We start from the raw sequence: 14,916 nt of genomic DNA on the forward strand, positions 1-14,916 counted from the left end.
TGCGGGGGACCCGGGTTCGATTCCCGGCCAGGGCACACAGGAGAAGCGCCCATTTGCTTCTCCACCCCCCCCCTTCCTCTCTGTCTCTCTCTTCCCCTCCCGCAGCCAAAGCTCCATTGGAGCAAAGATGGCCCGGGCGCTGGGGATGGCTCCTTGGCCTCTGCCCCAGGCGCTGGAGTGGCTCTGGCCGCGGCAGAGCTACGCCCCGGAGGGGCAGAGCATCACCCCCCTGGTGGGCGGAGCGTCGCTTGGTGGGCGTGCCGGGTGGATCCCGATCGGGCTCATGCGGGAATCTGTCTGACTGTCTCTCCCCGCTTCCAGCTTCAGAAAAATACAAAATAAATAAATAAATAAATAAATAAATAAGTTTTCTGACCCTTGATCTTGTCAATCAAAAATACAATAAAAAAAATACATCAACCAAGCCCTATTTGTAGTATTTGCCAATGTCCGTGATGTAAATACCTTCACCATGGTCCATTCTAAGCTGCCAGTGTGATGTCAATGATGCAAAAAGATATACAGAAGCCCTGGCCAGGTAGTTCAGTTGGTTAGACTGTCCTGATACACCAAGGTTGCAAGTTCAATCCCAGTCAAGACACATACAAGAATCAACCAATGAATGCATAAATAAGTAGAAAAACAAATTGATGTTTCTCTCTCAAGTCAATAAAATTTTAAAATAAAAAAGATATAAAAAGATATGCAGAATATAAGAATATAGCTCATCATCATATACAGTTTCCACCAAACAGATACAATAACAAAAATAGCAAAAATAGATGACAATAAAATTAAATTAAAAGCATATGTAATGAAGAATTTAGTTTCATTTGGTACATTCACCATATTTTGTGACCATCAACTCTGTCTGGTTTCAAACATTGTCATTGTTTGAAAAGGAAACCGAGTATCTATTAACTAATTGTTCCCCATTTATGCTCCCCCAGCCACTGGCACCCACCATTCTACTGTCTTTATGTAAGATTTGACTCCTCCGAGGACCTCCTATAAGGAATCATACTAATCGTCCTTTTGTGACTGGTTTATTTCACTAAGCATAATGTCCTCCAGGTTCATTCACATTGTAGCAGGTGTCAGAATTTCCTTTTTTTAAGGCTGAATAATATTCCATTGTAGATGGACCACATCTTCTTTATCAGCTCATCTGTTGATGGACACTTGGGTTGTTTCCATCTTTTGTTTACTGTGAAGTGTGCTGCTATAAATATGAGTGTTTAAGTATTTGTTTGAGTCCCTGCTTTCAGTTCTCTTGGGCATATACTCAAAAGTGGAATTGCTGAATCACATGTTAGTTCTGTTTAATTTTTTGAGGAACTACCATATTGTCCCTTTTAAAAAATTTTTAACTTTTTTTTTTTAAATATGGAACGCTTCACGAATTTGTATGTCATCCTTGCGCAGAGGCCATGCTAATCTTCTCTGTATCGTTCCAATTTTAGTATATGTGCTGCCGAAGCGAGCACTTAATTTTTAACTTTGAAATAATTTTAGGCTCATATAAAAGCTGTAAAAAAATAGTCTGACCGGTGGTGGCGCAGTGGATAGAGCGTCGACCTGGGATGCTGAGTTCCCAGGTTCCAAACCCCAAGGTTGCTGGCTTGAGCATGAGCTCATCCAGCTGGAGTGCAGACTCATCAACTTGAGCATGGGATCACTGGCTCAGTTTGAGCCACCACCACCCCAAACCCCCCCCAACCCCGGTCAAGGCACGTATGAGAAGCAATTAATGAACAACTAAGGTGCCACAACAACAAGCTGATGTTTTTCATCTCTCTCCCTTCCTGTCTCTCTGTCTCTCGCTCTTAGCAAAAAAATAAAAGAGGTTGTAAAAAATAGTACAGTGTTCCCCTGTACCTTTGACGCAGCTTTCCCCAAAGATAACATCCTATATAGCCACCAAATCAGAGAATTCACATTGCTACAATGGACATTATTCTTTTTGTGTGTGTGTGTGACAGAGACAGAGAGTTACAGAGAGAGGGACAGATAGGAACAGACAGACTGGAAGGAAGAGAGATGAGAAGCATCAACTCTTTGTTGTGGCTCTTTAGTTGTTCATTGACAGCTTTCTCATATGTGCCTTGATTAGGGGGCTCCATCTGTGCCAGTGACCCCTTGCTCAAGCCAGCAATTTTGGGCTTCAAGCCAGCAATCATGGGGTCATGTCTATGGTCCCACGCTCAAGCCAGTGACCCCTCGCTCAAACTGGTGAGCCCGTGCTCAAGCCAGTGACCTCAGGGTTTCAAACCTGGGTCCTCTGTGTTCCTGTCTGACACTATATTCACTGCACCACCGCTGGGTCAGGCTTAATTTTTTTTTTTTATTGATTGATTTTTGGGGGAGAGGGGGAGAGGGGAAGAGAAAGAAACATCAATTTACTGTTCCAATTGGTTGTGCATTCACTGGTTGCTTCTTGTACGTACCCTGACCAGGGATTGAACCCACAAATGAGCATATCAGGATGTTCTAATCAACTGAGACACCTGGCCAGGTAGCTTATCCTAAGACTTTTTTTGTGTGTGTTGTCATTTGTGAGTCTTCTGTTGGTTAATATTTCTTTGTGAGACTATTCTAAGACATATTTTTCTTTCTTTCTTTTTAAATTTTTATTTTCCAAGTGACAGGAGGGGAGATAGAAAGACAGACTCCCATATATGCCCCAACTGGGATCCACCTGGAGACCCCTATCTGGGGCTGATGCTTTTGCTCATCTGGGGCCATCCTCACAACCGAGCTATTTTTAGCATTAAGGCTGAGACTCCACAGAGCCATGCTCAGCTCCTGGGGTGCATGCACTTGAATCAGTCAAGTCATCCTGTGGGAGAAGAAGAGAGAAAGAAAGAGAGAAAGAGAGAGAGAGAGAGAGAGAGAGAGAGAAGGGGGAAGGGGAGGGGTGGAGAAGCAGCGTGTCCCCTGACTATGAATCTAACCCAGCACATACACAAGTTGGGCCAATGCTCTACCACTGAGCCAACCAGCCAAAGCTGACATATTTTTCCATTGATGGATATCTGTATCATTTCCAGATAAGTTCCCTCAAGAACATTAGTGTGTGTGTCTCCTGGTTATACAAGGGCAAAAGTTTCCTAGGTTATATGCCTAAGAGTAGAATTCCTGGGTCATAGGGTATTTCCAGTAGTACTAAATTGTTTCTCAAAGGGGTAGGGTCAGCCGTTCTTTCAGTTAATCTATTGCACAGGTGACAGAGATAAAGTTCAGGGTGTATTTGGAGATAGAAAGTGTGTACACATGTGATATTAATGCTAGATTGTGCCTAAACAAGATAAATGGCATCTTGGATTGACTATCAACAAAGCTATTAGCAATTTATTTTCTGGGGGTGGGAGGAGTAATTTAGGAGCCAACTAAGTCTCTGGGACTAGGGAACAGATGTACTAAGAATGATGTGATTGGAAGCAGTGATAAGTAGAGAGATATGTAACAGAGAGAAGTCACAGAGCAAAAATGTGCTCACTAATAAAGATAGTACAGGAGGTGGAGGGAGTGTGTCTGTACTGTAACCTCAATAATAAAACCTCATGTTCTATAACAAGTGTTGAGAATCAGTAATTAGCAGGAAATGGATCTCCCAAGGACAGGAACACTCATTTCACTTATTCAAGTAGCATTTATATGTGAAGCTTCAACTCCAAGAAACTGGACAGGAAGAGAAAGAAACAAATCCAACATCTTCATGCCCTCAAAACATTCATAACTAGTAGGAAAGGCAAAATTCAAGAGCAGGGATGTGAATCAGAATGGAGCAAGAGCCATCCACCAGAAATAAACAGGGTGCACTGGGAATGCTGAGATGTAGGGAAGTAGCAGGAAGCAGCAGAATTCATCTTTAGAAAAAAGGTAGCACGTCAGCTAAGACCCCCCAGTAGGGCCTGACCAGGCAGTGGCGCAGTGGATAGAGCGTCGGACTGGGATGAGGAAGGACCGAGGTTCGAGACCCCGGGGTTGCCAGCTTGAGTGTGGGCTCATCTGGCTCAAGCAAAAAGCTCACTAGCATGGACCCAAGGTCACTGGCTCGAGCGGGGGGTTACTCAGTCTGCTGAAGGCCCACAGTCATGGCACATATGAGAAAGCAATCAGTGAACAACTACTGTGTCGCAATGAAAAACTGATGATTGATGCTTCTCATCTCTCTCCGTTTCTATCTGTCTGTCCCTATCTATCCCTCTATCTCAGGGGTCCCCAAACTATGGCCCGCGGGCCGCATGCGGCCCCCTGAGGCCATTTATCTGGCCCTTGCTGCACTTCCGGAAGGGGCACCTCTTTCATTGGTGGTCAGTGAGAGGAGCATAGTTCCCATTGAAATACTGGTCAGTTTGTTGATTTAAATTTACTTGTTCTTTATTTTAAATATTGTATTTGTCCCTGTTTTGTTTTTTTTACTTTAAAATAAGATATGTGCAGTGTGCATAGGGATTTGTTCATAGTTTTTTTATAGTCTGGCCCTCCAGCGGTCTGAGGGACAGTGAATTGGCCTCCTGTGTAAAAAGTTTGGGGGCCCCTGCTCTATCTGACTCTCTCTCTGTCCCTGCAAAAAAACAACAACAAAATTTAAGACCCCCAGTAGGAACTAAGGAAAACTGAAAATTCTGATTTTTTTTTTAAACCCACAATTTTATTTATTGATTTTTGAGAGGGAAGAGAGAGAGATAAAGGACTGCGGAGGAGCAGGAAACACCAACTCGTTGTTTCCCAAATGTTCCTTGACCAGGCAAGCCTGGGATTTCGAACCTGTAACCTTAACATTCCAGGTCAATGCTCTATCCACTGAACCATGACAGGTCAGGCTGAAAATTAAAAAAAGACTGTCCTGGCTGGTTGGCTTAGTGTCGGGCTGAATGTGGAAGTCCTGGGTTCGATTTCCAGTCAGGGCACACAGGAAAAGCGACCATCTGCTTCTCCACTCCTCCCCCTCTCACCTCTCCCTCCTTCCTTCTCCCTTCTCTGCCCCCCCCAACCGTAGCCATGGGGCAAATGGTTCTAGCAAGTTGGCCCTGGGCACTGAGGATGGCTCCATGGCCTCACATGAGGCACTAAGAGCTCCGTTGAGCAATGGACCAACGCCCCAGATGGGCAGAGCATCGCCCCCTGGTGGGCTTGCTGGGTGGATCACAGTCAGGGTGCATGTGGGAGTCTGTCTCTGCTTCCCCTACTCTCACTGAATAAAAAATGTTTAAAAAGAGAACAAAGTACTGTTAGATGCAACCACTTGAGTCAATCTCAAAACTATCTACGGGGATAGGAACCAGAATCTAGGGTATCTCTGGGTAGTGGTGTGCTACAGTCAGCTTGCCCTAGCTCAAAGGTGCCCATTGTTAACATTCTTTCCAATTGCATGATAATCAGCTGTGGTAAAAATATTTACAGCAAAAAAATGGTGTAATGTTACAAATTACAAATCAATCAATATCTCTCTCTCTCTCTCCTTCTCTCCTGCCCTCTCTCTCATTTCAAACGTCCACTGTTAAACATTTACCAGCACACTACTGCTAGGTGGGGTAAGGGGAATTAACTGAAGAGGGCACTGAAGAAACTAGAGTGATGTAAATGTTCTCTGTCTTGTTTCCAGGAATGGTCACGTAGGTGCATACAATTGTAAAAGCTCAAAATATTAAACACTCAAGAACTGTGCACTTGACCAGGCAGTGGAGTAGTGGATAGAGTGTGGGACTGGGACACTGAGGACCTAGGTTTGAAACCCCGAGGTCACTGGCTTGAGCCCGGGCTCACCAGCTTGAGTGTGGGGTCGCTGGCTTGAGTGTAGGATCATAGACCTGATCCCATGGTTGCTGGCTTGAGCCTAAAGGTGCTGGCTTGAGCAAGGAGTCACTTGCTCTACTGGAGCCCCCTGGTCAAGGCACATGTGAGAAAGCAATCAGTGAATAACTAAGGTGCCTCAACAAAGAATTGATGCTTCTCATCTCTCTCCCTTTCTGTCTGTCTGTCCCTATCTCTGTCTCTGTCACACACAACAAAAAAAGAACTGTGCATTTATTATATGAAGCTACCATAACCCAATAAAAAAGACTATAAGCATACATAGCCTAAATAAAATATGCCTGAAAGATCAATTTGCAGAACAGGATGAAGGTGAAAATGCCCAGAGCTGGGAAAGGTCACAACATCATCTGAGGCCAGCTGAGCATTCTCCTGAATTTTAGGTGAGTGGAAGCAAGAGGCAAAACTAAAAAGTCCCAGATTGTAGAAGTAGTGGAACAGGCATGTCTGGGAGTAGTTTTAATCAGGGAAGAGCTATGGTTACATCTTTGCACTTTTATAGCATTGTCATATTTTGCAATTATGTGTATACATATTGTATATCTATTTTTAAAAGTTTTATCTCTGGTGCCCAGCACAGGATCTAGCACATAAAAAGCATTGGAAATTAACTGTTAAAAGAATAACTGAGGGCCTGACTAGGTAGTGGTGCAGTGGATAGAGCATCAGCCTGGGACACTGAGGACCCAGGTTCGAAACCCCGAGATCACTGGCTTGAGCACAAGCTTACCCACTTGAATGTGGAATCATTGACATGACCCATGGTCAATGGGTTGAACCCAAAGTTCACTGGCTTGAGCAAGGGGTCACTGGCTCAGCTGGAGCCCCTGGTCAAGGCTCATATGAAAGAAGGAACCAATGAACTAAAGTGCCACAACCATGAGTTGATGCTTCTCATCTTTCTTTCTTCCTGTCTGTCACTGTCTGTCTGTCTGTCTCTCTCTCCCTCTTAAAAAAGAAAGTAAATTCTGATATCTTCTACAATTGTAGATGAACTTTTAAGATATGCTGAGTGAAGTGAGACACAAAGGGACAAATACTGTGTAATTTCAGTCGTATGAATCAGATTCATAGCAGATTCATAGAGATGAAAGTAAATGGTGGGTGCCAGGGGTTAAGGGAGGAAAAGAGCGGTTAGTGTTTAATGGAAACTGAGTTTCCGTTTGGGAAGATGGAAAAGTTCTGGAGATGGATGGTGGCAGTGTTTGCACAACAGTGTGAATGCACTTAATGGTTAATGCCACTGAAGGGTACACTTAAAAATGGTAAAATAAATAAATAAGTAAATTTTGTTATGTATATTTACCACAATAAAATGTTTTGTGTGTTTTTTAATAAAAATACCTTTCTTTCACAAACGAATGGGATTATGAGTTGGTGGGGGCTGTGTGTTTTGTGTGTATGTGTCCATAATTGGCCAAAAAGACTTCATTTGACTCTGGGTCTCCCACAATTTGTGGAGAGTTTAGTGGTTCATGTAGTCCCCACAAGTCTCTGAGGCTCGGACGTTTCCCCTATTCACCTGCTCGAGCTCTTCTTTCCCACCGCTAACTTCTCACCTTGCCCTCACCTGCCTCCCCGCCCAGCATCTCAGGAGCCTGTGCACACGCGCGGTGGGAGGTGAGCGAGTGCGCACGCTCCGGGCACCTCCTCGGTGGGTCTCCTCCCCTTTTCCCTTCCGGGTGGCGGCCTGAGGCGGGTGCCCGGACGAGGGACCCTGCAGAACATTTCGCGATTCACGGAGCTGTCTCTCGCGAGAGGCCGGTCCGCGATCTCGTCCCTCCCCCTCCCTGCCTTGTGCCTCCCGGGCTCCCGCTGCAGCGTCAGCCTGGGTCGGGCTTCAGCGGCGGCGACTTATCGACCTCAGCCTCGGTGCCCATCACGCGCGGTCCGCAGTGCCTCCCGCCCTCGCCGCCCCGGTGCCAGCCTAGGCCGCGGTCTTAGCTCCGCGATCGTGTTGGCGCCGCCCGCTCCCGGCCCGCCCCCTATGGGCCCCGGTTAGAGGCTCCGCTGCCGCCGGCCCGCGGAGACCCGATGCTGGCCCGGAGGAAGCCGGTGCTGCCGGCGCTCACCATCAACTCCGCCATCGCGGAGGGCCCGTCCCCCACCAGCGAGGGCGCCTCCGAGTGAGTGGGCCAGGCTGGGGTGAGGACGGGTGGGTGGGGGGGTGGTCCCTGAGTAGGAAGATCGGGAGTTGGGGGGGGGGGTCCCTGAGAAGACGGGGTGGAATGTGGGGGAGTCCCTGAGTGGTGAGGTCTGGGGAAGAGGTCCTGAGAAGAGAGGATGGGATGGGGAGGTCCCTGAGTCCTGAGGGCAGCGGAAGGAGTTCCCCCTTGGTGGTGAGGTTGGGGGAGGGTCCCTAAGAAGAGAGAATGGGTTGGGAGGCGTGGAGTCCCTGAGTGGTGAAGTCCACCGGGAGGCCTGGTAGGGAGGTCAGATTGAGGGGAGGTTCCTGTGGGGAAAAGAGGACGTGTGGGGCCCTAACTAGTGAAGTTTTGGTCAGGGGGTCCCTGAGTAATGAATCGGTGAAATAAGGTCCCTGCAGGAAGAAGTTGGGGTGTGGGGGTCACTGAATAGTGAGACCGGAGTTAGGGGGATCCCTGAGTAGTGAATGCAAGGTGATAGTTGGGGGGAGGGTTCCTGAGGGGAGAGGATGGGTTAGGCAGTCCCAAGAATTGAAATAAAAATGGGGGAAGTTTCCGAATAGTGAAGTAGAGAGAGTGGGTCCTTGCATACCCAGAACGGGATGAGTGAGACCCTTAAGAGTGAGGGTGGGGTGAGGAAGTCCATACAAGACCAGGAAAAGGGAAGGGGTTGCCTGAATGATGGGGATGTGGAGGGGATCCCTGAAGGGTAGGCTCTCTGAGGGAATTGGGGGGAAGGAAGCCTGAGAGAATTCTGTTAGTTGGGGGTGGGAGTGAAGCCCCTGAAGCTGGTGAAAGCAGTGAGGAGGCTGGAAAAGCAGGAAGTGAGGGTATTTGGAAGGGAAGGGTGTGGGTGGGAAATAGGAAACAGAGGAAAGAAGTGGGGTGCCTGCTGGGATTCCTGACAGCAGATAAGCAGAGATTATAAACTGAATGAATTAGCAAAGCCTCAACGGGCTGGAAAAGTGCAGGTTTGAGGGTTTGAAGCAATTGAGGGAGACAGGAGGATTTGTGAGAAAGGGGACAGTGAAAGGAGCATCCTGGGGTAGTGGGGTTACATGATGGCAGAATCTTACTGTGTGAGGATAAACATGCTTGGGAGGTCACGTGAGGGTTACTGCTTGGCCCCAGAAGTCCATCCCTGTGGCCTCTCCACTCCTGTTCTGCATGGTGGAGGAGAGCAGGACAGTCCCAGAGGCCCCTGACTGGGGTTCCTTTGCTGTACTTGTAGTATGACTCCATGAGAATCATATGTGATGGGCAAATGGTGTATTTGTGCCTCTCAGGAGACTTGGCTTTCTGCAGCCTGGGTGAGGGGCAGGGTGAGGGTTTAGAGGTGAGTCTTGATGTATATGTGTGAAAGTTGACATCTTTCTCTGTCTCCAAGCACATACCTCATGTGGGGATGTGTTTCTTATATTCAGAAATCCACTCCTCTTCTTACAAAACAGTTCTTTCTTCATATTCTCTTTCTTTTATGTGGTGTGTCTGATTTCCATCCCTGCAAGAATTCCACTAGTAGAGGAAGCCGGCCATTGGGATTCCAGGGTTTTTTACAGCCACAGTTGAGTTGCCATTAAATTTAAAATGGAATAATCAGCTGACTCCAGAATACATTTTAGATGTCATAGGGCAGTGCTGGAGACCTTCCAGAGTCTGCCCTTAAAAGTTGCCTCTCTTGCCTGACCAGGCGGTAGCACAGTGGATAGAGCGTTGGACTGGGATGCCAAGGACCCAGGTTCGAGACCCCAAGCTCGCCAGCTTGAGTGCCGACTCATCTGATTTGAGCAAAAGCTCACCAGCTTGGACCCAAGGTCACTGGCTCGAGCAAGGGGTTACTCGGTCCGCTGAAGGCCCGTGGTCAAGGCACATATGAGAAAGCAATTAATGAACAACTAAGGTGTCGCAACGAAAAACTAATGGTTGATGCTTCTCATCTCTCTTTGTTCCTGTCTGTCTGTCCCTATCTGTCCCTCTCTGACTCTCGCTCTGTCTCTGTAAAAAAAAAAAAAAAAAGTTGCCTCTCAACCCTCCAGTGAAGGAACTGTGTGTCACATCCATTCATTTCTTTGCCTTTCCTCTTTTTTCCCGTCGGAATTCTTCTCATTCCTTCTTTATCGAGGTCTTGGTTCACCTGGCATTCAGTGAACACCTACTAGGCCCCTGTTCCTGGCTCAGAGGGACAGTGTAATAAGCAGGGCCATAAGTACAGGCTGTGCAATCAGGAAGAATACAGGTTTGATTCCAGACACTGCCACTTCCTTACATTGTGACTCTGGCTAGTTACTTAACTTCTCTGGGCCTGTTCTCTTATGTGTGGGCTGGGTGTACAAGAGACCCACCTCCCAGGAGGATCATGAGAATTAAAGAAGGTAGTGTGATGATGTTTATAAAGCTCTGGTACTTGCTCAGGAAATGACATCCCTGACCCCATCTCTACCTTGCCCCCCCTTCTCCCGGCTTCCAGCCACTTCTTGCAATACCAGCTCAGGTGACATTGCCCAGTGGCAGATCATTTCATTCCTGTCCTGTTTGCCCCTTTGCTCAAACTTCTTTAAGTTGTAGGCTGGTCATAGTCACATAGGGGTTGGAAAGTTCCTAAGAGGGCAACCAGGCTCCCCCTTCAATCCCCTGATCGAATCCCCTCTGTGAGATTTTCCCTGGGTGGGCAGCAACCTTGGTTTAAACACCCTCAGGAATTGGTGGCTGAGGACTTCCCAAGGTGGCCCATTCTTTGGTAGAAACTTTTCTCAGAGCTGCACTTACTCTCTGGCACAGTAGGCACTTGAAATGTGGTTTGTCCAAATTCAGAGGAACTGTAAGTATAATATGCGTCCCAGATTTCAAGGACTTAATATGAAAAAAAGTAAAATAAATATTCATCAATTTGTTTATATTTATTGCACACTGAAAATTATATTTGAGCCTGACCAGGCAGTGGCGCAGTGGATAGAGCATCGGACTGGGATGCAGAGGACCCAGGTTCGAGACCCCGAGGTCGCCAGCTTGAGCACGGGTTCATCTGGTTTGAGCAAAAAGCTCACCAGCTTGGACCCAAGGTTGCTGGCTCGAGCACGGGGGGTTACTTGGTCTGCTGAAGGCCCACAGTCAAGGCACATATGAGAAAGCAATCAATAAACAACTAAGGTGTCGCAACGAAAAACTGATGATTGATACTTCTCATTTCTCTCTGTTCCTGTCTGTCTGTCCCTATCTATCCTTCTCTCTGACTCTCTATGTCTCTATAAAAAAAAAAAGAAAAAAGAAAATTATATTTGATAGGTTAAAGCAAATGTATTGAAATTAATTTCACCTGATACGGATTTTTTAATGTGGCTATAAATGTTAAATTGCACATGTTGCTTATATTCTATCTTTTGGATGGCACTAGATTAGTTCTTGTGTGCATCAAGCTAAAGTCTACCTGCCTGTTACGGGCAGCTGCTTTTACTCCAGGATTTGGTTCAAACTTAAGGCATTAGTTAAAATAGCTGGTTGTCTTTGAATTTCCTTTGATAACTCCTTGAGTCACCCAATAAAGTGCATTATACATGTGAGTTTTTTCATAACCAGTCCCAGGAATGTGTATGTGCATAAATGCCTAATGTTTTCAGTAATGCTCAAGTTATAATAAGGATGTGCTGGTTGATTGGAATGCCTGGAATTGTCTGCACTGTTTAAATCAGGCCCCTCCCTCTTCTTCTCCCCTCCAGAGCCCATTTGTAATTCAGGTAAATTACAACTTCTATCTTCTGCTCATTGCTTCTTGTTTTTTGCTCTGAGGCCACTTAAAATGAGTTTGCTCTTTCATCCTCATGAAGACCAGCATTCTGGCTAGGCCTTCACTTGTCTGATGCCTCATCATATCTCCCCAGTTTCATGTCTCCTCCCAGTGTGGTTGGGAGCCTGTGTATTGGGAAAGAGGGCTTCTGAGTCTGATTCCAAGGCCACAGAGCTAGAGCTGGTCCTTCAGGTCCTGAGGTCCCCTAATTAGCCTTGTGAGCAGGGAGAGCAGCTCCTGAGGTCCCCTATCCTTTGTGAGTAGGGAGATAGACTATGGCCTCAGTTCTAAGGGAACCAGCCTTCTCTTCTGGTCAGCTGTGTGTCTGCAGGTGGTCGTTCTTTTCTGCTAGATCACTGTCCCCGCAGGCCCAAGAATCAAGTCTGATTCATCTCTGCATCCTCCTGACTGCAAACCCAGGGCCTGATACTCAGTGGCTACATCGTATCCTTAGTTCAGGTTGAGTCATTTTGGCAGCTCGCAACACTCTTCACTAACCCTTACCCTGGGGTCTCTGCAGAGCAAACTTGGTGGACCTCCAGAAGAAGCTAGAGGAGCTAGAGCTTGATGAGCAGCAGAAGAAGCGGCTAGAAGCCTTCCTCACCCAGAAGGCCAAAGTTGGGGAGCTCAAAGATGATGACTTCGAAAGGATCTCGGAGCTAGGAGCCGGGAATGGCGGGGTGGTCACCAAGGTTCAGCACAGACCTTCAGGCCTCATTATGGCAAGAAAGGTGAGAGGTGGCAAGTTGGGCATTAACGTTCTGTCTGTATGTTCTGTGGGTGGCATGTGGTTGGGGCAGATCCCCTGGAAACAAGAGAGCAGTTGGAAAGGTGCCAGCCTCTGCCTTCTGACTGGCTCCTGGGCTCAGAAGCTCTCTCATCAGCAATGGGTTCTCATTCCTGAAAAAGCTTAACTTCCAGTTACAATGTGGCAATGCTGGCCTTCCTCAAAGACCTCTTCCCTTCCATTACTGACTTCTACCTTTGGGGACTGCTTAAATTCAAATTCCCAGAAAGTGAGTAGAGTTTTCGGTAAGAAAGGAAGAGATTCAAGTCCTCTTAAGGCTAGCATCACCCTGACTTCACAATCAGAAGAAAACACTGAAGACCCAAGACAGGGCCTCTGCTGCAGTGGTGCCTCAGTATGGGGTAACTAAACCATCTATATTAGTCGGAGTTCTCCAGAGAAGCAGAACCACTATGAGGTAGAGGTATTTTAAGATGTTAGGTTATACAATCATTACAAATCTGAAGTTTGCAGGGTAGGCCAGCAAGCTGGAAACCCAGGGAAGAGCTGATGTTGCAGCTCAAACCCATAGGCTATCTGAAGGCAGAATTCCCTCTTCCTTGGGGGACCTCAGCCTTTTTTCTTAGGCCACTCACTTTTGGGAGGGACATCTGCTTTTCTTAAAGTGAGGTGATTTCCATGTTAAATCACATCTAAAATATTCCTTCGCAGTTACATCTCGACTGGTGTTTGACCAAACAATTGGATACTGTGGACATATTAAATCAATCATCATCCCACCCTTTAGTACAGACCTTGGCTTTGAAAAGTCCCAAGCCTCCCTCATCTGGGCTCCTGTGCCATAATGCAGCCTCCCACTAAACATGTGGGAATAACCCCTGGGAGATGTAGGGAGTGAAAAGGAAGGTATGACCATCTAGGAATATCCTCCCATCTAGGAAGTCCTCCCCCTCCTAAACACATGACGGGAGGGGGAGGACTTCATGTTGACAAATCATTTAGTTCATGCAGTCGTGTTCTTTCAGACATAGAAGGCCACCTTTTTCTGCAAGCTCACTGTCCTGTCATTTCCAAATTGTATTCTTAGAAACCTGTTTACCCCATGCCCTGTGGATCAGTGCAGGTCTCACCTTTCCTGGGAATGGTATGCTTGGTCTCCATTGGGATTTAGCTCTGTAGCTACTTCTCTTGCCTCTAGAGCAGTGGTCCCCGACCTTTTTTGGGCCATGGACCGGTTTAATGTCAGAAAATATTTTCACGGACCGGCCTTTAGGGTGGGACGGATAAATGTATCGCGTGACCGAGACAAGCGTCAAGAGTGAGTCTTAGACGGATGTAACAGAGGGAATCTGGTCATTTTTAAAAAATAAAACATTGTTCAGACTTAAATATAAATAAAACGGAAATAATGTAAGTTATTTATTCTTTCTCTGTGGACCGGTACCAAATGGCCCACAGACCGGTACTGGTCCGTGGCCCGGGGATTGGGGACCACTGCCCTAGAGCACTCCCCTCCCTCCTGAAACCTGTTTCTGTCCACTTAGTACAGATAGCCTTTTCTTTTTTTTTTTTTTTTTTTTTACAGAGACAGAGTCAGAGAGAGGGATAGACAGGGACAGACAGACAGGAAAGGAGAGAGATGAGAAGCATCAATCATCAGTTTTTCGTTGCGTGTTGCGACACCTTAGTTGTTCATTGATTGCTTTCTCATATGTGCCTTGACCGTGGGCCTTCAGGAGAGCGAGTAACCCTTTGCTGGAGCCAGTGACCTTGGGTCCAAGCTGGTGAGCTTTTGCTCAAACCAGATGAGCCCGTGCTCAAGCTGGTAACCTCGGGGTCTCGAACCTGGGTCCTTCCGCATCCCAGTCCGACGCTCTATCCACTGTGCCACTGCCTGGTCAGGCAGATAGCCTTTTCAAAACCAGAGCAGCCCCAGAAATCTCTAGTCTTGCCGTTGCCTGAGGCACCAGGAATAAAAGGCAGATTTGGGATTCAGACAATGACCGGGGTAGGGGCATACTTGAGAACAGTGCTGGTCAGTTTGTATCAGGGACCCAGTGGTTCTCTCAAGCCAGCTGAAAAATCGTCCACCTGTTCCCGATGTGCCTTGTATAAATGTGAATCTGAAAGTTTGTCTACTACTATATGAAAGTCTGCAAAGTAAGACTTAGTTTAAAATGGGGACAGATAAGTAGTCAAGTTAGTGGTGCTGTCCCAATGTCAATTTCCTGATATGTTTTTTCAGTGGTAGATGTTACTATTGGGAGGAGCTGGGGGAAAAGTACATGGAACTCAGCTGTTTTTGCAGCTTCCCTGTGCTTCTTTAATTTTTTCAAACTAAAAAGTATTTTTTAAAGAAAAAGATCTAACCCTGGCCAAATAGCTCAGTTGGTTAGAGCATCGTCCTGAAGCACAGAGGTTAT

At 46.8% G+C, this 14,916-nt stretch overlaps 1 protein-coding gene and 1 non-coding gene across 2 annotated transcripts in view; one reads left to right on the forward strand and one right to left on the reverse strand.

Annotated features, from left to right (window-relative positions):
- Positions 1-1,380: 1,380 nt before the first annotated feature.
- Positions 1,381-1,487, reverse strand: LOC136321590 (U6 spliceosomal RNA). Its single transcript, XR_010728738.1, has one exon. It is a non-coding gene; the product is annotated as a U6 spliceosomal RNA (small nuclear RNA).
- A 6,011-nt stretch (positions 1,488-7,498) lies between these two features.
- Positions 7,499-14,916, forward strand: part of MAP2K2 (mitogen-activated protein kinase kinase 2) — a 29,546-nt gene continuing 22,128 nt past the window's right edge. The window contains exons 1-2 of the mRNA XM_066276010.1: positions 7,499-7,946; positions 12,266-12,476. Coding sequence (XP_066132107.1) covers positions 7,855-7,946; positions 12,266-12,476 — 303 coding nt within the window. The 5' untranslated portion in view covers positions 7,499-7,854. The remainder of the gene's footprint in view (positions 7,947-12,265; positions 12,477-14,916) is intronic.

Source organism: Saccopteryx bilineata, chromosome 1 (genome assembly GCF_036850765.1).
Source record: "Saccopteryx bilineata isolate mSacBil1 chromosome 1, mSacBil1_pri_phased_curated, whole genome shotgun sequence".
Classification (NCBI taxonomy): domain Eukaryota; kingdom Metazoa; phylum Chordata; class Mammalia; order Chiroptera; family Emballonuridae; genus Saccopteryx; species Saccopteryx bilineata.